Source organism: Sciurus vulgaris, assembly GCF_902686455.1.
Source record: "Sciurus vulgaris genome assembly, chromosome: 2".
In the NCBI taxonomy this organism is placed as follows: Eukaryota; Metazoa; Chordata; class Mammalia; order Rodentia; family Sciuridae; genus Sciurus; species Sciurus vulgaris.
Window position 1 is genome coordinate 117,478,075 of NC_136462.1, and position 23,377 is coordinate 117,501,451.

General features: G+C 35.5%; 1 protein-coding gene across 4 annotated transcripts in view; it reads left to right on the plus strand.

Annotated features, from left to right (window-relative positions):
• LRRC49 (leucine rich repeat containing 49) overlaps positions 1-23,377 on the plus strand; it is a 183,542-nt gene that overhangs the window by 21,977 nt on the left and 138,188 nt on the right. For all 4 annotated transcript variants that reach the window (XM_079122654.1, XM_079122652.1, XM_079122655.1 and 1 more), the window contains 2 exons: positions 2,973-3,039; positions 11,204-11,347. In XM_079122654.1, coding sequence (XP_078978780.1) covers positions 2,973-3,039; positions 11,204-11,347 — 211 coding nt within the window. The remainder of the gene's footprint in view (positions 1-2,972; positions 3,040-11,203; positions 11,348-23,377) is intronic.

Sequence of the window (23,377 nt, forward strand, 5' to 3'; positions counted from 1 at the left end):
AGGGAAGCACATCTGCCACCCTGTCTCTTCCTATTTGTCTCAGGTGACTTGTTGCCCCTGCTGGTCAAGTCCATGAAGATGTCTCTCTTCCACCTTGCAAGCCACTGCAGCATATTTTAGTCCAAAGCAGTAGAACTACATATGGAAATCCCGAGCAACTACATGCCTCCAGGCTCACACAGCCCCACCAAAACTCTCTCAAACTAGAAAGACTCCTGCTCAGATATTGTACGCGAAGTTGACATTATTACCAAAGAACTCCCAACCCCATTTTGCTGTTGAAATTCTTGCCTTCTAATTTTTCTGCCTTGACTACTCTCTGCTTTTCCTTTCCAAATTTTTGGTGCCTTCATGATCACAGACTCATGAATAGAACTCTATCTTCTGATCACCCAGGACTATAGATATAAAACTGTCTGTCAGATTCTAGAATCCTGTATTCCTTTCCTTTTGACTCATTGAAATTTCTCACTTAAGACTTGTCTCTAACTCCTGAGAAGCTGAGCCTTCATATAGATCCTGTGGTGGGGTCTTCATCCTGGCATCAGTAACGTAATGTGACCTGCAGAGGCTGTGATGTATTCCTGGTGGTCTGTAGCTGCCAAGGTTAGGGGTGAGCCTAGTCTATTTCTAGCTTCAGGTTCTGTTGAAAAAAACTTTAAAAAAAATTCTTTCAGGTTACATTGCTGTTAATGTAGAAATCTTTAGCAATTTGGCAAATGAATAGGATTCTGAAAAATTTTCACCTTAATACCTAATCTGACCAGTAGCCTCTTAGGTCAAATGATACCTTCATCAGCTTCTGAAGTCTTTAAAATTGGATCAACTTTTAGGATATTTCAGGTGCTGGGAGTGAGGAGAGAATCCATGACAAAGGCAACTCATGAGAAGATAGCAAGATGTTTAGTTGATGGTTTTTAATTTTACTTATTGAGTGATTTGTCTTGCCTGTTTTCTTTCTATTCACTCTGGCAATTAGAATCTACACTGAGATTCATAAAACAACTATGTATCAAAGCTAAGAATGTTTGAAGTCACAGCAGAGAAGGAGTATGTCAGGCCCTGATGGAATTCTGTGGGAAGACATACTGCACATGAAGTTTCTTGTGATTGAAGTGCCTCAAAGGTACTCAGAGTTTCTGGTAAATACAGAAACAGACTACACTGATTATCTAGATGAGAGAACTTTGAGCTCAAATAATCTCTATTATCCCTGGTGCATAATTTTCAAAATGTTCAAAGTCTAATTCTCAGAAAAAAATAATAATCACAGGCCAATAGTTTAATTAGCTCTATAAGGCAAAACCAGCACAATGACAAAACTAGCTCCAAAGAGGATAAGAGGACTGACAATTAATGTTTTAGCAAGCCCTCTAGGTATATCTGATATACAAGAAACTTGAGAATCACTGTTTTAGGGATGTGAGCTTGGGAGCAAAACATAATTAAATAAAAATGTTTACTAGTAACTCTGAGGTCAGATTGCTTTAAGAAAACTTGACTCTGTCCTAAGCCAGTTTAGTAGGGTGCTGTAATTTTCTCCAAATGTTTTAGGTATTTCAAGAGCAAAGCTGGAAAAGGAAAACTTTTGTAGAATTTTTTTTCTGGTTCCCGCCAGATTTTGGAAATATTTAGTAAGGTAGAAATGTTTTATGAGGCAGTAAATAATGACAGCAGAAGTAAAAAGTGATAGACACATGATAAGAATGATGGATTGCGTGAGATTTTGTCCTTTCTTTGCCAATTCTCCATTCTGTCTACTGAATAATGGTAGTAGGATAAAGTAAAATCTCTAGGAACAAAAAAATTTGCTCATACTCCTTGTCCTTATTGTAAGAAGAGTCCAGTTGGGGATAGGTGGACAGGTAAAGTAGATATAAGGCAGGAACGAGAAGGTAATGGATAGGCCTATAAGAGGGAGGAAGAGGGGGCATTTTAAAGATAAAATTCTGTTTTGTTTTGTTTTTAAAATAAGACATTGCTGTGTTGCCAAGGCTAGCTCTGAAATAAAAAGTTCTAAATAAATTTAAGTGTTTTACAAACAAAGCAGGTCTAATAGAGATGGTGTGCAATTTGTGTGACAGTTCTATAATTGGAACCTTGTACGTTAAACTTATTCATTTAGTTAGTGTGTTCATTTATTAAACTAATATGTATTGGGCACCTACTTGGTACCATGAACTATATGAGTACTGAGGCAGAGTAGAGAACATGTCAAAATTTCTTTCCTCTTGAAGCTCACATTTTGGTATGGTCACAGGGATAATAAAATAGCATACATGTAAATAATATCATTTTAGACAATGATTAATGCTATGAAGTCAGTTAAAGCTGGGGAAGCAGAAAGTTATGGGGATAAGACGGATAACTACTTTAGATAGAATCATCTCTGAGATGTTTGAGCTAAGAGTTGAATAATGTGAGTTCATGAACAACGTGAAAGTCAGGGAGAAGAACATTAGAGCAGAAAGCACAGTAAGGATAAATAATCTAAGGCAGAAATAAACCTGTTATGTTAGAGACATAGGGAAAAATGGCCCTGTGGCTGGAACAGAGCAAGAGAATGAAACTGGTGTAGACGAAGCTGGCAGAAGAATCAGCCGCCAAATTGTTTAGTGCCTTATAGGCAGAAATAAGGACTTTAGATTGTATTTTAAGATGAAGGTACTACCTTGTGTTAGTTCTTTGACCTAAGGTTCTTAGAAGTAGAATTGCTTTTCTCTAAAGGTACATTTTTATATCTTTCCTCCTAGTAGCACTGCATCTTTAAAATTACAATTAAACCAAAAGAAATATATTGTTGAATGCATGTAACTATTTTATGTATGTATGTAGAGAGGAAGAGAGTAAATTAAAATATTAAAATGTTAATGTAAATGTAAAATATTTACAACTTAGCATGCTTTGCTTTCATGATAGATGTGATATGTTCATATTTTTTCTTCAACTTATTCTACTTATTCTATTTTCAGAATCAAGAAAATCTCAAACTTGGAGAATCTAAAAAGCTTAGATGTGTTGGACCTTCATGGAAATCAGGTATTAAGCCCTTTTCTTCCTTTGAAAAAATGCCCAAGCAATTTGGTTTTGGAAAAGTTTTAAGAATCATACATTGAATTTTTTAAGAGTTGCTTTACTGAGTCACTGAAATTTGTAAGATATTAAGTTTATTTTTGCAAGATATGGTAACTTTTTAACAGTTAATTGCTTATAAAACATTTGAAACACTTATGGTTATAACAACTTAATTTTCTATTTAGTTTTTAATAACTTATTTTTAAAATTCACATTATGCAACCCTAACTCAAGAACTAGACTATTACACGTTCTGCTATTTAAGTGTTTCTCTTTTATTCTATCGCCTTATTTCTTCATCAGAGGTAACCACTACTTTGGATTTTACGCTATCATTCTTTTGTGGGTTTTAATTGGTTTTGTCATGCTAATGAATTGAAGGAATTGGTATTTTATCTTATAGCACACTATTTTTAAAACTATAACTATAATTGAAATATTTTATGTAGCAATCTTTCTTAGGTTTACTTTAAATTATATATATAAGAAATAAAAAACATAGTATGTGATTTTTGAATTACAATATACCTTTAAGAGTTCATAGGAACTATCCAGGATCTTAAAAGTGCACCTGGTAAATGAATGCCGTCATTCAGTCTAAATACTGTGGGTAGGAATTATTTCACCAACCATCATGTTGATGAAGAATTCCTTGTTAGCTCACCTGTATTATATATCTTATATGTCAGCATGTTTATGATAGACTGTGTATTAAGAATAAATATTCATACCATATGAATTATTTCTCAAGGTTCCATAATTATAAGAAGAAACTTTTTATTTATTTTAAGCAAATGGGATACATCTTATTTCTCTGTACATGAAATAGAGGCATACCATTTGTGTAATCATACATTTACATAGGGTAATAGTTTTTGATTCATCCTGTTGTTTTCCTTCCCACCACCCCTCCCACCTCTCTTTTTCCTCTATACAGTCCCTCCTTCCTCCATTCTTGCCCCCTCCCACCCCCCATTATGTGTCATCATCTGCTTATCAGCAAGATCATTCGTCCTTTGGTTTTTTGAGATTGGCTTATCTCACTTAGCATGATATTCTCCAATTTCATCCATTTGCCTGCAAATGCCATAATTTTATCATTCTTTATGGCTGAGTAATATTCCATTATATATATATCATTTTATATATATATATATATGAAAACACTGTTTCTTTATCCATTCATCAGTTGAAGGGCATCTAGATTGGTTCCACAATCTGGCTATTGTGAATTGAGCAGCTATGAACATTGATGTGGCTGCATCTCTGTAGTATGCTGGTTTTAAGTCCTTTGGGTATAGGCCAAGGAGTAGGATAGCTGGGTCAAATGGTGGTTCCATTCCAAGTTTTCTAAGGAATCTCCACACTGCTTTCCAGAGTGGCTGCACTAATTTACAACCCCACCAGCAATGTATAAGTGTACCTTTTTCCCCACATCCTCGCCAAAACCTATTGTTGCTTGTATTCTTGATAATCGTCATTCTAATTGGGGTGAGATGGAATCTTAGGGTAGTTTTGATTTGCATTTCTCTTATTACAAGAGATGTTGAACATTTTTTTTGTGTGTGGTGCTGGGGATTTGAATGCAGGTCCTTGTGCTTGTGAGGCAAGTACTCTACCAACTGAGCTATATTCCCAGACCTGAACATTTTTTCATGTAACTGTTGATTGCTTGTAGATCTTCTTCTATGAAGTGTCTGTTCATTTCCTTAGCCCATTTGTTGATTGGATTATTTGTATTCTTGGTGTAGAGTTTTTTGAGTTCTTTATAGATTCTGGAAATTAGCGCTCTATCTGAAGTATGAGTGGCAAAAATTATTCTCCCACTCTGTAGGCTCTCTCTTCACATTACTGATAGTTTCCTTTGCTGAGAGAAAGCTTTTTAGTTTGAATCTATCCCAGTTGTTGATTCTTGCTTTTATTTCTTGGGCTATGGGAGTCCTGTTAAGGAAGTCTGATCCTAAGCCAACAAGTTGAAGGTTTGGACCTACTTTTACTTCTATAAGATATAGGGTTTCTGGTCTGATTCTGAGGTCCTTGATCCATTGTGAGTTGAGTTTTGTGCAGGGTGAGAGATAGGGGTTTAATCTCATTCTGTTGCATATGGTTTTCCAGTTTTCCCAGCACCATTTGTTGAAGAGGCTATCTTTTCTCCATTGCATATTTTTGGCCCCTTTGTCTAGTATGAAAAAATTGTATTTATTTGGGTTTGTGTCCGTGTCCTCTATTCTGTACCATTGATCTACCTGTCTATTTGGTACCAATACCATGCCGTTTTTGTTACTATTGCTTTGTAATAGAGTTGAAGTTCTGATATTGCAATACCCCCTGCTTCACTCTTCCTGCTAAGGATTTCTTTAGCTATTCTGAGTTTCTTTTTCTTCCAGATGAATTTCATTATTGCTTGCTCTATTTCTGTAAGGTACGTCATTGGGATTTTAATTGTAATTGCATTGAATCTGTATAGCACTTTTGGTAGTATGGCCATTTTGACAATATTAATTCTGCCTATCCAAGAACATGGGAGATCTTTCCATCTTCTAAGGTTTAATTTCTTTCTTTAGTGTTCTGTAGTTCTCATTGTAGAGGTCTTTCATCTCTTTTATTAGGTTGATTCCCAAGTATTTTACTTTTTTGAGGCCTTTGTGAATGGGGTAGTTTTCCTAACTTCTCTTTCTGAAGATTTATCACTTATGTATAAAAATGCATTAGATTTATGAGCATTGATCTTATAACCTGCTACTTTACTGAATTCACTTATGAGTTCTAAAAGTTTTCTGGTGGAATTTCCAGGTTCCTCTAAATATATAATCATGTCATCAATGAACAGGGGTAGTTTGAGTTCTTCTTTTCCTATTCGTATCCCTTTAATTTCTTTGGTCTGTCTAATTGCTCTGGCTAGTGTTTCGAGGACAATGTTGAATAGAAGTGTTGAAAGAGGGCATCCCTGCCTTGTTCCAGTTTTTAGGGGGAATTCTTTCAGTTTTTCACCATTTAGAATGATACTGGCCATGGCTTAGCATAGATGGCCTTTACAATGTTAAGGAATGTTCCCACTATCCCTATTTTTTCTGCTGCTTTGAGCATGAAGAGATGCTGTATTTTATCAAATGCTTTTTCTGCATCTATAGAAATAATTATGTGATTCTTGAGTTTAAGTCTGTTGATATGGTAAATTACATTTATTGATTTCTGGATGTTGAACCAACCTTGCATCTCTGACCGTGTGCACTATATTTTTAATATATTTTTGCATGTGATTTGCTAACATTTTGTTGAGAATTTTTGCGTGGATGTTCATTAAGGATATTGGTCTGAAATTTTCTTTCCTTGATGTGTCTCTGTCTGGTGTATGTCCTCCTGGTTCAGTTTAGGTAATTCATATGTCTCTAGAAACCTGTTGATGTCTTTGAGATTTTCTATTTTGTTGATCATTTTAATTATGTACATTCTGAACTCCCTTTCTGACATTTCTTCTATCATGCTGTCATTGGATTTTTTTGATGTACCATCTAGGTTTGTTTGGAACATTTTCTTTCCTTGTTTTCTTATATTGGTCAGGTATCTACCCCTCTAGTAGTGAAACTCTATTGGCTTATAGTGTCCCTGTAGATTTCCAATAACTCGCCTCCTAGCCTTCAGTAGCCTGAAGTCTTAGAGGAACTTGATAATGCAATGATACACAAGGAACCTGCCCCTCTAGGGGTGGTGGCCTTCAGGTGGGGTGTATTTCCTGCTGGTGGGAAGAGGTGCCTCCACTTGTTGACTGATGGTCAGTCAAAAGGGGGACTAGACTATGGGCTGGGGCGTGTCTGGTCTGGGCCTGTGTCTCTGGTTCTATCACCTAGGTGGGAAAGCCTCACCCGGTGGGGAAGACTCACCCAGTGGGGACGTCTCGCTGGGCAGCTCTCCTCCGAGAGGTTCCCTTTGGTCCAGAACTACCACCTGGGCTGAGCAGCCCTCCTCTGCGATGATCCCAGGGATCTAGATCTACCTCCTGGGCCAGGGAACCTTGCCCTGCGATTGAGACTCTCACTGGGCAGCCCTCCTCTGCGATGTTCCCTGGGGCCTGCAACTACTACCTGGTCTAGGGGGCCTGCGAGGGACTCTCTCTCGAAGTGGCACTCCTCTACAACGTTCCCTGGGGATTGGACCTACTGCCCAGGCCTGGGACCCTCACTCTGCACCGAAGCCTCTTGCTGGGCGGTCCTCCTCTACAATGCTCCTGGTTATCTGGGTTCACAGCTGCAGCGGGGGAGTCTCACTGGGCAACTCTACTCCATGAAGTTCCCTGCATTCCAGGATTACTGACCCATCCAGGTAGCCTTGCCCAGTGGGAGAGACTCACCTGGTGGCTCTGAGTTGGTCCTGAGTCTCTCAATACCTCCTTTTCTTGAATCCTGAGTCCTGACAAAGGGCCTCCAGTCTCCTGTAGGTGTCTCAGGAAGGGAGCTGCCCTTCCGATGATGATGGCCTCGCCCTGAGGAATAATTCAAAATGCCTGCACCAGCCTCCAAAGAAGCTGGGGAGCCCCAGCGGGGGTGCACTGAGTCAGCACACAGGCAAGTGCAGTGTCCCTCAGCAGTAGGGGGGCAGGCAGGCAGGCTCAGCGATGGCATCCGACCTCCGTGTGGGGGTCAGGCGGACCGGCTAGCTCTGCCCAATGACCAAGAAGAAACTTTTAAATGGAAAATCTGAGTCTTGTTTCAAAATAGCTAAATTCCAAAAGCAAAAGTTCATAATCTTTCATAGCAAAGATGAACAGTCTTAGTAACCTTGGATTTCTAGAAAGTTAGGAGATAGACTATTCAAGATGAGACAATTAATGCCTGGTTCTAAAAATTTAGCATCAGGTAGTAAAAAATAAATAGAAATCAAGTGAATATTTTTTCCCTTTTGAATTTACTTCCATTGGAAATAAAAACCACTTAGTGCACATTATGAAATAAAATACAATTGGTATGTGGATTTAAAAATGTTTTGAGGAATGATGGTGGTATTTAGGAAATGTATTGGGGAATGGAAAAAGATGGAGAGAGGGGAACTATCTGTGGATACAGAAACTTGAGAAACTAATCACAGTAATCTTGGTGAAAAGTGATGGTGGCATGAAAGTAGTATCAGTAGGGATATTATAAGGTCATAATTGAATAAGTTTTTTAAAAGTAGACAAATCAAGAGATAGCATTTGATATGTGAATAGAGGAATCTGAGTAGGTTGACTCTCAATTATGTATTTTGTTTGTGTTAAAATTCTGTCACTGTAATAAAATACCTGACTAAACAATTTAAAGGAAGAAAGATTTATTTTGTGTTCAGAGTCAATTGGCTCTGCTGCTTTAAGGCCTGTGATAAGGAGAACAACTTAGCAAGGAAGGTGTGGTAAAGCCAAGCTGCTTATCTTATTGTGGCCAGCAAGAGAAGGAGAGGGAGAGGGAGCTGGTCAGGAGAGGGTGGGGACAAGATATCTTTAAGGACACTCCCACAGTGATCTACTTTCTCCGACTAGGCCCATCTCCTAAAGTTTCCCACCACCTCTCAAGAACACATGAACCTTTAGGGGACATTCCAGTTCTTGGTCTTTCAGATTTTGTTCTCTTAGGGCTGCTTCAAGAAAGCACAGATGCTTCAGTAAGACTCCATTTTTCTGGTGATGTGTTTCTCAGGGAGATTCTTCCCTTCCTGTGGTTGCTTGCCTGAGAGCAAACCTTTGCCCTTTCTATATTTCTAGGTAGGAAGGTTGTCTTTAAGCAGAGCAATGTGGGTTACTCCTACATGTAAAGATACAACTGAATCATCCAGCTGCCCTCCATTTGTTAAGAAACACTGTAGTCAATGTTGGGACTCTTTTCTCTAATTGGTATTATTCACAATTGGGCTTTCTTTTCCAACTTTCCCATTATCTTTCCATATCAACCAATTGAAATTTATGCTCTTAAGTTATACCACAATTTACCTGAAGCTTTTGACTTTGTGTGTGGCTGCAATGAATTACTGAGAGTTGTTTTGGTACATTGAATTGCAAATCAAGAAGCCAGACAATATCCCCAGTGATTTTTTTAAAATTATAGATTAATAGCTATATTTAAAAAATTAACAGCATTTCTTTACAGAGTTTCCAAACTGGGAAGTACTGAAAAATGCAGGAATTCTAATTGCAAGTCTTCCAAGACTATGGAGTTGGAGAAAGCAGTTTTCTTTTTCTTTTTTTCTTTTTGAAAGGCAGTTTTCTAAAAGAAATGTCTATGACTATTGGCAGAAGGGAAAAGACACACTATGCAAATGTATTTGTTGGCTTTGATTTACTATACCAAAATACATGACTACAGGCTCTTTTTTTACTTGTGAAGCAAAAGAAAAAAAAAAGGTTTATTTTGGTTTGTAGTTCTAAAGGATCACAATAAGATGGTGGCATTTGTTTTGGCTCCGAGAAAAGCAGCACATGTTAGAGAGAGTACTCACTTCTTGACCCTGGACGCAGAGCAAGAGAGGATGAGGTGAAGTCCCAAAACACCCTTCAGGGCACACCCCAGTGACCTAAAGACCTCCCTCTAGGCCCCACTTCTTAAAGGTCCATAGTACCTATTAATATCACCTACCTGGGGACCAAACCTTTACATATGGACCTTTGAGGGGCACAAACCATAGCAACAGATCAGACAATTGTGCATATTTACTTTATATATTTATATCTGTCTTGAATTCGTAGAATTTATTTTATGTATTTAAACATTGCTTCTTTTCCATTTATGTTTATTATAGTTATACTGCTTGTTTTCCATATTCCCATCTTTTTATTCTTCCTATTTCTGTTTTTCCTTTATATTTTGGAAGAATTTCTCTAACTCATGCTAAGAGTACTGATATCTTTTTCTACAGTGTCTATTTTGCAATTTTACTAATTCCATACATTCCAAATTATATCACCTATTTAGTTTTGACATATTTTACTCTATATCATTATATAGTTCTGCCATCTGCAAATATTTATAACCTTGTTTGTTCTTTTCCAATTTTAATTCATTTTATATCAATTAGGTAAAAAATCAAAACATATTTTAAACATGATCGCAGATTACTTTTATCTATTAGTGAATTTACAATAAACACATAATGTTTCTCTTGAAACTACATGGAACCTAGATGATGTTTCTTGAATGTAAGAATATCCAAAAAACAACATGGAAACTAGATTATAAATCTAAAAAAAGTTCTTGTAGTTAACATGTTCTTTGAAGTATTAGATTAAAAAATTCAGATAATGCTGTGATAGCAGTACAAGTGGGCAGAAAAATCTCTAGTGACTGATGTTTTTTAATGTTCACCATAAAAATGTCATGATGATTCATTGTTACTTAAATACATTGTATCAAGATTGATGAGGATCCTTTTTTGTATCATGCAAAAATGCATCCTGTTGTGCTACGCTTACTATCTAATAATAATGGGTCTTAAAATCATGGTGAGCTCTCATCATTTCATGGTGATGAACTCAGACTCCTCTGCTGCAGTTCAGTGCTGATGCGCCTATGCATATTCCATGATTCAAATCCTCTTGTTCTAAATATTTAGTGTCTACCATATTGTGCCCTGACTAAGCATTTTCTGTCTCCTCTCTCAAACATTTCTACTAATAAAACAATACCCATTCTCAACTTCCACTGGAGATCATGGTTTCTTGAATTATTCCATTCAGACTCTTGACTGCTCTCAGGATCTCTGAGTTAACAAGGGGAATTTGGTGTTATTCTCTTTCCTTGCCTTTTCTCTGAGAGGGAAGATTTCTTTGTCAAAACACAGTGAGGTTATGCCCTGGGCTCATAGTAAGTTTCTATTTGGCAGGTAGTCCATAACCTTATAGAACCTGGCAGTGTTGGGCATTTAGAACTCCTCCCAATGTGGATTGATTGATTATTTGATGAAATTTACTTGAAATATTTACTGTAATCAAATTGTAAAATGTGATCCTTTAGTTAAATGATCTCATATTATCTACATCATAGGAAATTGGAAATAGAGTTAAAATGTCTTCATATGAATTTGTCACTAAATACAATGACTTTGAGTGCTTTTTATAACATGTATATATGAGATATTCTAATAATTCCTCTCTTATTTTTTTAAACAGATTACCAGAATTGAAAATGTCAATCATTTGTGTGATTTGAGAGTTTTGAATCTTGCCAGGAACCTTTTGGGTCATGTTGATAATCTTAATGGACTGGATTCACTAACTGAACTTAACCTGCGACACAATCAAATCACTTCTGTGGTGAGTGTTACAATAAAATCTATATGTGCCCTTTTAGAAAATTATACAAATGTTACAGCATTGCTTTATACAAAGTTAGACTCTAAAGTTATTTATATTTTTCTGAATTTAAATTTTGGATATGATTACTAAGTTTTATAATATGCTGATTTGGAAAATATTAAGGTTTTCTATTTTAAAGAATATGTGAATCATATATATATATATATATATATATATATATACACACACACACACAGAATAGAAGTACTATCACTAAATGAATCAGCTATCACTAAATGAATACTGAATCCTTTCTTGTTTTGTCATGGGTATAGAATTAGAAAGAAGGAAGGTTATTGGTGAATGAAAGGATTGGTAAGAAATTTTTTCACTAAGAAAGAAAGGTGCGGAGAGGAGAAGTGGGGTTGTGAAGATCCATATTAACATATGCTTTGTGGTTTTTTAAGAGGCTACTTGATATAGTGGAAAGGGCATTGCATAGGGCCTCAGAGGCCTAGTTCTGGTCTCAGCTTCACTTCTAATTGTGTGATGTTGAATAAATAACATTCTCTGGGCCTCAGTTTAGTTTTTTTCTAAAACAAAACATAGGGCTAGATTGTCTTTAGGATCTTTTTTGGATTGTTGTTTCTGAAAAAGGACTTAACACATTTTCTTCATTTAAACACTGTAAAAAGAAAAACGGCATTATGTTTGCTCTTTTATTGTTGAAGCACTTGTAAAGGCACAATCTAACATTGAGTCCTTAGTCAAGAATTAAATACACTGTAAGTGGTATACTGGAAAAGGTTGAGAGACAGAAGATGCCTTATCTCTAGTTTCATTTTGAAGTTTTCCCCGAAAATTCAGCCCTAGTAATGCTCATTATCTTCTAGGAGGTTAGAATCATTCCAGAACCTTCTCCAACACATGGATTTATTCTAGAACTTCTAAATTCTGTCTGTCCTTCCCAAGATAGGATATGAATATTGGAACTGGAGTATTTATCTTAAAAGATATCTAGATGGGGTTAACCCATTGCATTGCTAAATCTTCAGAAACTGCTCAGTCAGGACTTAATCTGTCCTTAGAACACTGGGTCTGGTAAGAATCCAAAAAGCTTTGGTAGAGTGGGAAACAGAAATCTATTAGCACTAGCAATACATTCCTGTCTATATTTTGGCTTTCTTTTGGAAGGTACATAATGCATATCCGGGAAATTGCTTACTAAATTTCCAGATGAGTATTATCAGTAATAATTTCTTTTTTAGCTTAGGTAACAGTAACATCTTATGGAAAGGGAATTGTATTAATTTTTAAAAATTAAAAAGGCAAAAGTATCATGTATATTATATAGTTATCAGAATGATGGGTACAATGCATATTAGTTATAGGAACTTGTGAATATAAATATACTCTATTTAATTTTTCCTTTCTCCACAGTTAGCACACTTAATTTTTTTTTCATGGTTTTGATTTTGTTCAATGACTGCTAATGCTTAAATGAAGGACCATGTTAAGTAGTGGCTAAGTGTTGTGTGCAGCTGAATAAGTCTTTTATTTACCATGAGATCTCTCTATAAAATAATCACTGGATTGTGTGACTTATTGAATCCCACACATTGACCTTCCCTTGAGGGTGAGTGAAAAAGGAAAGGCAGGTTCAGTGTAATTGCCCAAATAAGAAATATTTGACTTTGGGGGATAGGTGGACTTTTGTTTCTCTTGTGCTGGGAGAAACTGCCATTTCTTTTTCTTTTCCCTCTGATTTTGTTGTAGAGTCATTAACCATCTCCATAGATGAAAGACCCACACTCTCCAACCTATCTTTTACAAATAATTCAACTTGTTTAGAGACAGTTCTGGGGCTTCAACTAAGAATTTCTTCAGGGAGCTGCTATCTACATGCTTCATGCAGATGATAGGAGTGGGAGTGGGGTAGATTTGTTGGTGTTCCAGGAATAGCTTCACTCACACATCTACTTGATTTGTTACTGTAACTATAGTGTATGCCTGCTCTTTGTCTGTCCTCACTCTCAGCATGGACTAAGATGGCTCCCTGTCAAGAAAGAATGTCAGTATCAAGTACAACATCTCCCCTCAGTTGTGAACCACAGTTCTCTCCACTCAGATCCCATCAATTTCCCAGCTTTTCAGTAATTTTATCAAAAATGTTGGCCTGTGAAGACAGCTATCACTTTTATGATATCCATGAATTTACTAATTTTATTATGCTTTTTATTTCTTGACCCATTGCCTAATTCACCATCGCGAAGAGAAACTTCTGATTTTTTTTTTTTTTTTTTGATACTGGGAATTGAACACAGGGACCCTCAACCACTGAGCCACATCCCTAGTCCCTCCTTTTTTTAATATTTTATTTTGAGACTAGTTTTGCTAAGTTACTTAGGGCCTCTTGAGTTGCCAAGGCTGTCTTTGAATTTGCTGTCCTCCTACCTTATTCTCCCAAGCTAATAGGATTACAGGCATGAACCACTGCACCTGGCCTGATGTTTTTGATGTAGAAAAGTTATTGTTCATTTCTTCATTTGCCAGTCTTTCTCTTGAAAATTTCATACATGTCAAACTAAGTATCTTTTAAGCTTGTATGGTTCCTTTCACACATGAGAGAAAAATTCAACCCTTGATTTTCTGAGCCTCGTTTATTTCACTTAGCATGATGTTCTCCATTTCCATCCATTTACCAGCAAATGCCATAATTTCATTTTTATTTATGGCTTAGTAAAACTCCATTGTGTATGTATGCCACAATTTCTTAATTTATTCATCTATATTAATAGGCATCTGGGTTGATTCCATAATTCTACTGTTGTGAATTGTGCTGCCGTGAACATTGAGGTGGCTGTATGACTATAGTTTGCTAATTTTAATTCGTTTGGATAAATATCAAGGAGTGGAATAGCTGAGCCATATGGTAGTTCATTCCTAGTGTTTTGAGGAATCTCCATACAGCTTTCCAGAGTGGTTGTACTGTTCTGCAGTCCTACCAGTAATATACAAGTGTACCTTTTTCCCCGTATACTTGCCAGCATTTGTTATTGTTTGTGTTCTCAATAATTGCCATTCTAACTGGAGTGAAATGAAATCTTAGTGTAGTTTTGATTTGTGTTTCCCTGATTGCTAGAGATGTTGAACATTTTTCATATATTTGTTGACCATTTGTATTTCTTCTTTTGAAAACTCTCTGTTTAGTCTTTTGTCCATGTGTTGATTGGGTTGGTTTTTGAGTTTTTTATACATTCTGAATATTAATACCCTCTCAGAGAACCAACCTGCAAAGATTTTCTCCCATTCTGTAGGCTCTCTTTATATGCTTTTATTTCCTTTGCTGTGCAGAAGCTTTTTAATTTGATGGTATCTCACTTATTAATTCTTCATTTTATTTCTTGAGTTTTAGGGGTTTTGTTAAGGAAGTCAGTGCTAGCACCAATATGATGGAGTGTTAACCCTATGTTTTCTTCTAGCAATTTTAAGGTTTCTGGCCTAAACCCTAAATTTTTTATCTATTTTGATTTGACTTTCATGCAGGTTGAGAGATAGGAATCTATTTCATTCTTCTGCATATGACTATCTGGTTTTCCTAGACCATTTGTTAAAAAGACTGTCTTTTCTCCAACTAATATTTTTGGCACCTTTGTCAAGTATTATGTGTGGGTCTGTCTCTATGTCTTCTATTCTGTTCCATTGATCTTCATGTCTATTTTGATGCCAATACCATGCTATTTTTGTTACTATAGCTCTGTACTATAATTTCAGGTCAGGTATTATGATACCTCTTGCTCAGTATTGCTTTGGATATTCTGGGTCTCTTATTCTTTCAGATGAATTTAAGGATTGTTTTTTTTTTTCTAATTTGATGAATAATGTCACTGATATTTTGATGGGCATTGCATTAAATGTGCATATTGCTTTTGGCAGTATGGTCATTTTGACAATATTAATTCTTCCTATCCAAGAATAAGAGAGATCTTTTCATTTTCTAAGGTCTTCTTCAATTTCTTTTTTCAGTGTTTTACAATTTCATTGTAGAGATCTTTTACTTCCTTTGTTAGATTAATTTCCAAGTATTTTTTTGAAATTATTGAGATTGGGATGGTTTCCCTGATTTCTTCCTTAGCAGAATCACTGTTAGAGTACAAGAAAGCCATTGATTTATGGGTGTTGGTCTTGTATCCTGCTACTTTGCTGATTTTTCAGCAAAAAGAAGCTGGTGAAGTTTTGGGGTCTTTTAGGGTAAGATCATATATCTGCTAACAGAGATAGCTTGACTTCTTTTCCTGTTTCTATCTCTTTAATTTCCTTCTCTTGCCCAATTGCTCTAGATAGTGTTTTGAGAATTATATTGAATAGAAGTGATGAGAGTAGACATCCTTGTCTTGTTCCTGATTTTAGAGGAAATGCTTTCAGTTTTTCTCCATTCAGTATAATGTTGGTTTTGGGAGTTTTCATAGATAGTCTTTATAGTGTTGAGGTAAATTTCTTGTATTCCTAGCTTCTCCAGAATTTTTAACATGAACGGGTGCTAGATTTTATCAAACACCTTATCTGTATCTATTGAGTTGATTTTGTGATTCTTGTCCTTAATTCTATTTAAGCTGAATAAATATAATATGTTGAATAATCCTTGTATCCCTGGAATGAAACCCACTTGATCATGTTGTATTGTCTTCTCGATGTATTTTTGAATGTGATTTCCTGACATTTTATTAAGAATGTTTGCATCTGTGTACTTAGGGGTATTGGTCTATAGTTTTCTTTCCTTTGATACATCTTTGTCTAGTTTTCGTATCAGGTTTACACTGGCTTCATAGAATGTATTTGGGACTGTTTCTTCCCTTTCAATTTCATGGAATAATTTGAGAAAGACTGGTGTTAGTTCTTCTGTAAAGATTTGATAGAACTCATGTGAGAATCTACCTGGTCCTGGGTTTTTCTTTGTTGGAAGACTTTTAATTGCAGTTTCAATTTCATTACTTGATAATGATCTGTTTAGGTTTTCTATATCTTTCTGGTACAATTTAGGTGGGTAATATGTGTCTAGAAATTTGTCCATGTCTTCTAAAATTTTCCAGTTTAGTGGAGCATAAGCTTTCAAAACAGTTTTTAATGATCCTCTGGATTTCACAAGTGTCTGTGGTGACATCTCCTTTTTCATCTCTAATTTTGTTTATTTGGGTCTTCTCTTTCTTTTGGTTAGTTTGGCTAATGGTCTTCTACTAATTTTGAAAATAGTTTATTCTTCATTTTCTAAGGCCTTGAGGTGGAGCATAAGCTTATTTATTTGGAATTCCTCTATTTTTTTTTTAAATGTAGGCACTCAATACTATAAATTTTCCTCTTTTATTTTCCTCTTAGAACTACTTTCATACTGTCCCAGAGATTTTACTGTGTTGTATCTCTGTTCTCATTTGCTTCTAAGAATTTCTGATTTCTTCTCTCATTTCTTCTTTGATCATTCTTCATTTAAAAGAGTATTATTTAATCTCCATTTGTTCATGTGTTTTCTATTATTGTTTTGCTCTTGATTTCTAGTTTCATTCCATTATGATCTGATAGGATGCATAGGTTTCTATCAATTTTTTATATTTTCTAAGACTTACATTGTGACCTAGAATATGGTCTATTTTGGAAAAGGTTCCATGAATTTCTGAGAAGAAGGTAAATTCAGTTGTCCTTGGGTGAAATATTCTGTAGATATCTATTAGGACTATTTATTTATAGTATTATTTAGGTTGGAAATGTCTTTATTGATTTTATGTTTTGATAAGCTGTCTACTGGTGATAAGGATGTGTTGAAATCACCCAGTGTCATTGAATTGTGGCCCATTTGGGGTTTAATGTCAAGGAGAAGGTTTTTTTTGTTTTGTTTTGTTTTGTTTTTTGGTATAGTTGGGTGTACTGTCATTTTGGGCATATATATTTACTATTGTTATATCTTTTTGTTGGATTATTCTATTTATCAGGCTGTACTGGCCTTCTTTGTCTCTTCTTACTAATTTTTGCTTGATATCTGTTTTGTCAGATATGAGAAGAGCTACTTCTGCTTATTTTTGGACTCTATTTTTGTGGAATTTTTTTTCTGTATTTTTACTTTCAAGCTGTGTGTGTCTTTGCCTATGAGACGAATCTCTTGCAAATGAAATACAATTAGGTCTTATTTTTTCATCCATTCTGCTAAACTATATCTTCTAATTAGGGAGTTGAGAAAATTTTACTTTCAGTGTTAGTTCAGAAATGTGTAGTTTCTGATGTTCTGATTTTTTGCTATATTTAATTCTGTTTTGACTTTCATTTAGTAGATTATTCTTCTATTGATATACCTCTATTTGGAAACTTTGGGTTTTGTTTTTAGGTTCCTCTGTGTGCAGTTTAACTTTGAGTATTCTTTGTAGTGTTGACTTGGCAGTCATAAATTTTTTTAGCTTTATCCTTGGAAAGTTTTTTATTTCCTCTTCAAATTTGAAAGAGAGCTTTGCTGGGTATAGCAATCTAGGTTGGCAATTTTTATCTTTTAGAGCTTAAAATATATCATTCCAGGCCCTCTTTGATTTTAGGGTCTGAATTGAGAAGTCAGAAATAGCCTTATTGGTTTGTTTCTAAATGTGACCTGATGTTTCTCTCTTGCAGCTCTAATATTCTTTTCTTATTTTCTTTGTTGGGCATTTTGATTATTATGTGTTTTGAGCAGCTTCTTGTTGATTTGGTCTATTTGGGGTTCTGTATGCCTTCTGTATGTGGATGTCTCTCATTTCTGATATGGGGAAATTTTTCTATTACTATCTCATTGAAAATATTCTTAATGACTTTAACTTATTTTCTTCTATCCCTGTGATTTGGTTTGGTTACTTGATGTTGCTTTAGAGTTCTCTTATATTCTGATCATGTTCTGTCATTTTCCCCTTTATTTCATTCTGTGTACTGAAGTTCCTATGGCTTGTCTTCAAGGGCTGAAGTTTTGTCTTCAAGGGCTGAAGTTCTATTTTCTATGCAATCTAATCTGTTAGTGATCCTTTCAAGTGAATTTTTAATTTGATTAATTGTGCCTTTCATTTCTAGGAGTTCTGATTTATTTCTTTTCAATATTTCTATTTCCTTATTGAAATGGTCTTTCATCTTCTGTATTTGCTCTCTTGTTTCATTCCTTAGGTTTTCTTTGTTCATTAAACATCTTAATAATCAGGTTTTTTATATAACCTTTCTCTGAAATTTCATCTCCTTCCATCTCTGTGGGATCTTTTTTTAAGGGATTGTGAATTTGGAGGAATATTTGTTTTCCTGTTTCCTCATTTTCAGAAGTCTTGGATTTGGGCAGCAATTGAGATGGTTTTCCTTTTCTCTCTTATACACATGTCCTTTTGTGTGTAGTTATCTTTTTTGTTTTGGGATTTCTTTCTGGTTTTGGTGTATGAGTACATGTCAAGGGGTGAACTGGAGTTCCCCCTCTGTTGTTCCTCCTTGGGGTGTGGTTGTTAGTTTGAGATTTTTGTCTCCCCAATTCTAGGAGTTGATGTAATGTTAGATCATGTAACATTCACTGTTACTTGGCAGAGTTGTATTTCTCGGCAGCAGGATCTCTACTCTGTGATCATGAAATGTCCCAATCATTTTCCAACCTTTCTTAGTAGAGGTGCCAGAGATCACACTCATGTCAGCAATAGATGTATAGCCTTAATATAAATGTCTGGTGTCTACTTTGACATCTGTAACACTAGTTGCCACCTATGCGGAATAGTAGGGTTAGCATTTAACATCAGTACTAATGATAAAAAGTTGTGAACTACATCAGGCACTCAACAGCAGGTGTCTACTATGTCATCTACTGTATTAGTAATCACAATAACATGAATGGGGTAGGAATTTCATAAACTATATAATTATATTATTTACTGGAATTTCTGTTTGTTAAATAAAAGAAAAAAGGGTAAGAAGCTGAGAGAAAGTTTGAAATATTTAAAAAGTGATCCGAGGAGAGGCTGGAGGTATGTAGCAGATGTTGGATGTAAAGAGGAATGAATAAAAAATTAACTGAAAATAGTGACTAAAGGAAAGAGAGGGGGGCTGAGGTTGTGGCTCAGTGGTAGAGTGCTTGCCTGTCATGTGTGAGGCACTAGGTTTGATTCTCAGCACCACATATAAATAAATGAATAAAATAAAAGGTCTATCAACAATTAAAAAAAAAAGGAAAGAGAGGAAAAGGTGATAGGAAGTTTGACTGTTAGGGGGAAAAGAGAATGAAAAGGAGGTGATAGGAGGGACAGGAACCAAGGTATGAACAAACCCACAAATGTAAGATCAAATCAACTCAAACCTTCATATAGTCATACCCCACTTCAGTCAGATCAAGACTAAATAATAAACAAGTGCAGAAGAAAGCTATTAATGTGAAGGTAATATTATATGAATATCTATATATTTTTTCAAATCCATCAGTGTAGCAAGAACACACATGCTCCCTGACACACACACATATACACATATAAAATCATGTATAGTGGAAAAAAGTAAAAAACAATACCTTATGATGAAATGATACTTGAAAAAAATTTGTTTAAGAATAAAAAATTTTTTAAATGGTAATATGGATGGGAAAATAGAAATAAGGAAAAAGAAGAAAAAGAAAAACAATTTTGATAAGTGGAGCTGGGTTGTGGCTCAGTGGTAGAGCACTTGCCTAGCATGTGTGAGCTACTGGGTTTGATTCTCAGCACCACATATAAAATAAAGATCCATCAACATCTGAAAAAATATTTTAAAAAGGAAGAATGAAAGGGATTGCTTCCACTGTGGTGGTCAAAACTGTTGGCAGGAATGGATTTTCAGTTTCCCAGTATAGGGTGGAATAGACCAAGGAGTGCTGATGAATTGTGTAATCTTATAGTGGGGTGATGCAGAGTTCTAAATGGGAAGTTCCAGTAGTTGGGTTTAGTCTTGGGTAAATTTTGGAACTCTGTTGGTGGCTATTTGGTATTGGAGTCACACCCCATATTGCTGGTAGATGCTGATTCAGGTCTCTGTTGGATGTTTGGATCTCCAAGGCCTCTGGATTTTACACTCTTAGGACATTTCACAAGTTTCACCTTTACTGCCATGAATGTGAATTACCTGGTATCTGCAGGCACTCCTGGGTGGCCACTATAGTTGTCTTCCCAATATCTCTTTGGGACACCAGTGACAAAATGAGCTTTTTCCCCTTGCTATTCAGAACCTGTGTGAGTCCAGTATAATTTTCTTTGTGGCTATTTCAGTCATTCTGGTTCAGACACACACTACAGGTGGTAAAATGCAACTGTTGGCTACTTCCTTTATGTGATCCCAGTTTATCTCTGCTGACTGCCACATGGCATTTATTGCTAGTTCCAGGGCCATGTCTGCAGTCATTTTCCAGGTCAGTGATCTCAGTTCCCTCTGAACTCTCCACCCTGGGAATCTGAGTGATTTTTGATTAGTTTCACTGAACATCTTTCCCCACTGACTCTGTGTTCATTAAGATCAATGTCCTCATGTATGATTACGCAAATGGTGTGACTCTACTTTGGGTACGACCACAGAAATGAAAGTTGTACCAAATTTGTGTACAATGAATCAAAAAAAAAAAAAAATCAGTGTCTTGCTGGGTGCAGTGGCTCAGGCCTGTAATCCTAGTGGTTCTGAAGGTTTGAAGCCAGCCTCAGCAAGTTAGTGAGGCCCTAAGCAACTTAGCAAGGCCCTGTCTCAAACTAAAAAATAAAAGAAAAAAAGGGGACTGGGGATGTGGTTCAGTGGTTAAATGTTCCCTGAGTTCAATCCCTGATACAAAAATAAAAATAAAAATAAAAAATAAAAAATCAGTCTCCCTCGCTATCCACAGGCTCCTCCAAGCCAAAAAAAAAAAAAAAAAAAATTTTTTTTTTTTTTTAAATGCTCTGCCCTTCCCCTCAGCAGCAATCACCATGGCTGCCAGTCAAGCTGGCATTTCTGTATCACTTTATTTCTTTTATTCTGTTTGAAATTTCTGAGTTTCTGTATCTCTGTAGTTTCTCTTAAAGTCCAGTACTAAGTTTCAGTGAGTTCCCTTTGTTACCCACCTCACTGAGGAGCAGTCTTCTCACTTTGTAAATCTTGTGCTGGGGAGATGCTGGTAAGTGCCATCTAATCCGCCATCTTCCTCCCCACTCTATTATGTCTTCAAAGCTAGTAGTTTGAGGTTCCCAGCCTTATCTTCCCTTTACTTCCCTTTACCCTTTCTTCTTCCCCTTCCCTTTGCCACCTTTCTCCCTCTTTGCTTCCTTCCTTCCCTCCCTTTTCCCCTTCTTTCCTTCCCTTTAAAAAAAGATAATACTTTTGTTTTTATGTTTTTCCATATATAGTCTAGAAGTAGCATATCAATTTTCAAGAAAAGCCCTACTGATCTTTTTGAATTTCTTTGAATTTGATGACATGAGTCAATTTAGGATACTGAGTCTTCCAGTTTCTTTACTGATTTTTATACTTTTCTCCCTAGTTAGCTTATATGCTTCTTGTTATATTTCTTTCCAAATAGCTTACACTTTTTGGTATTATTGTAAACATTTTTGGTAAGAAATAGACCTCTTACTATTGCTAGTGTAAGGAACCACTGTTGATTTTTGTTCATTGATCTTATGTCTTAACAACCTTGCTCTGAACACTTAGTTCAGATTATCAACAGATTATCTTTGATTTTCTATATAAACTATTGTTAACTTTTTGCAAATAATTAGAAGTTTCCCCTTAATTATTACATAATTTTGCTATGTATTTGAATGTTTTCCTCCAAAATTAATATGTTGAAACCTAGTCACCAACGCAATCATATTAAGAGGTAGTTACTTAGGAGGTGATTAGGTGAATTGGATTGGTGCCTTTATGACAGTGGCTTGAGGGAGCTTGTTTGCCCCTTCACTCAAATGAGGATACATAGAAGATGCCATCTATGAGGGATGGCCCCTTACTATACACTGAATGGATGGCACCTTATCTTGGTTTGTCCAGCCTCCAGAACTGTTGAGACTGAATTTCTGTTGCTTATACATTATGCAATCTAGGGTGTTTTGTTGTAGCAGCCTGAAAGGACTAAGACAGTTTTATTATTTATACTTGTTTGAACTAGAGGAACCTTGTAATGCAAAGCTGAATAGAGAAGTAAAAATGGATGTTCTCACCTTATTCCTGATTTTAAAGGAAACATATCACTATATATGGTCACTAGATGCCATTTTTTAGTATGAAGAAATTATCTTCTGTTTTAAGTTTGCTTGGTGTTTATACTTTTTTCCTATACCTTAGATTGGTCATATAGATTCTTGTTTAATCTACTAACTTTGTAAATTATATTTCAAGATGTTTTAAGTCATTCTAGCATTGTTGGTCATACACTGGATATATAGAGATATATATGTATAAATCTCTATATAGATATCTAGACACACACACACATACACACATATATATTCCTGGAACTTTTTGTTCATATTCTATTTATAATAGTTATATCTATGATAATAGATGAAATTGGCCTGTAATTTCTTTTCCTTTTATTTTCCTGATATCAATACTGTCTAGTCTCATAGAATAAATCGAGACTTGCTTCCTGTTTGTATATTCTCTGATTTTCCATTTTAGTTTTCTATTTGGTATAAATCTCAATTTATATGAGATAAGGAAGATCTATTCTTTGGATGTTTGGTAAAACTTATGTTAAAATAGACTGGGTATTGACTGAATGATTATAATGGTTGTCTGTTTTGATTTTTTTTAGTTTTCTTTTACCTAAGTTTACATTTTTGTTGTTTTCCTTTTGGCTCTGTCTGTAGTTGTGTCCCCTGTTATATCTAATAATGTTTATTTACATTTTTTCTTAATGTTTTTTACTAGTAGTTTCTAAGAATCTTTGAATTTCTTTGTTGAACCTTTTTATAAATTTGTAGAATAAGATTTTTTTGTTTTTATTTTCCCTTCTGTCCTTTACTTCTTATAATGGACAATCGTTATTTTGACTTCAATTTTCTAACCAACTGAGCTAACCGGCCGCCC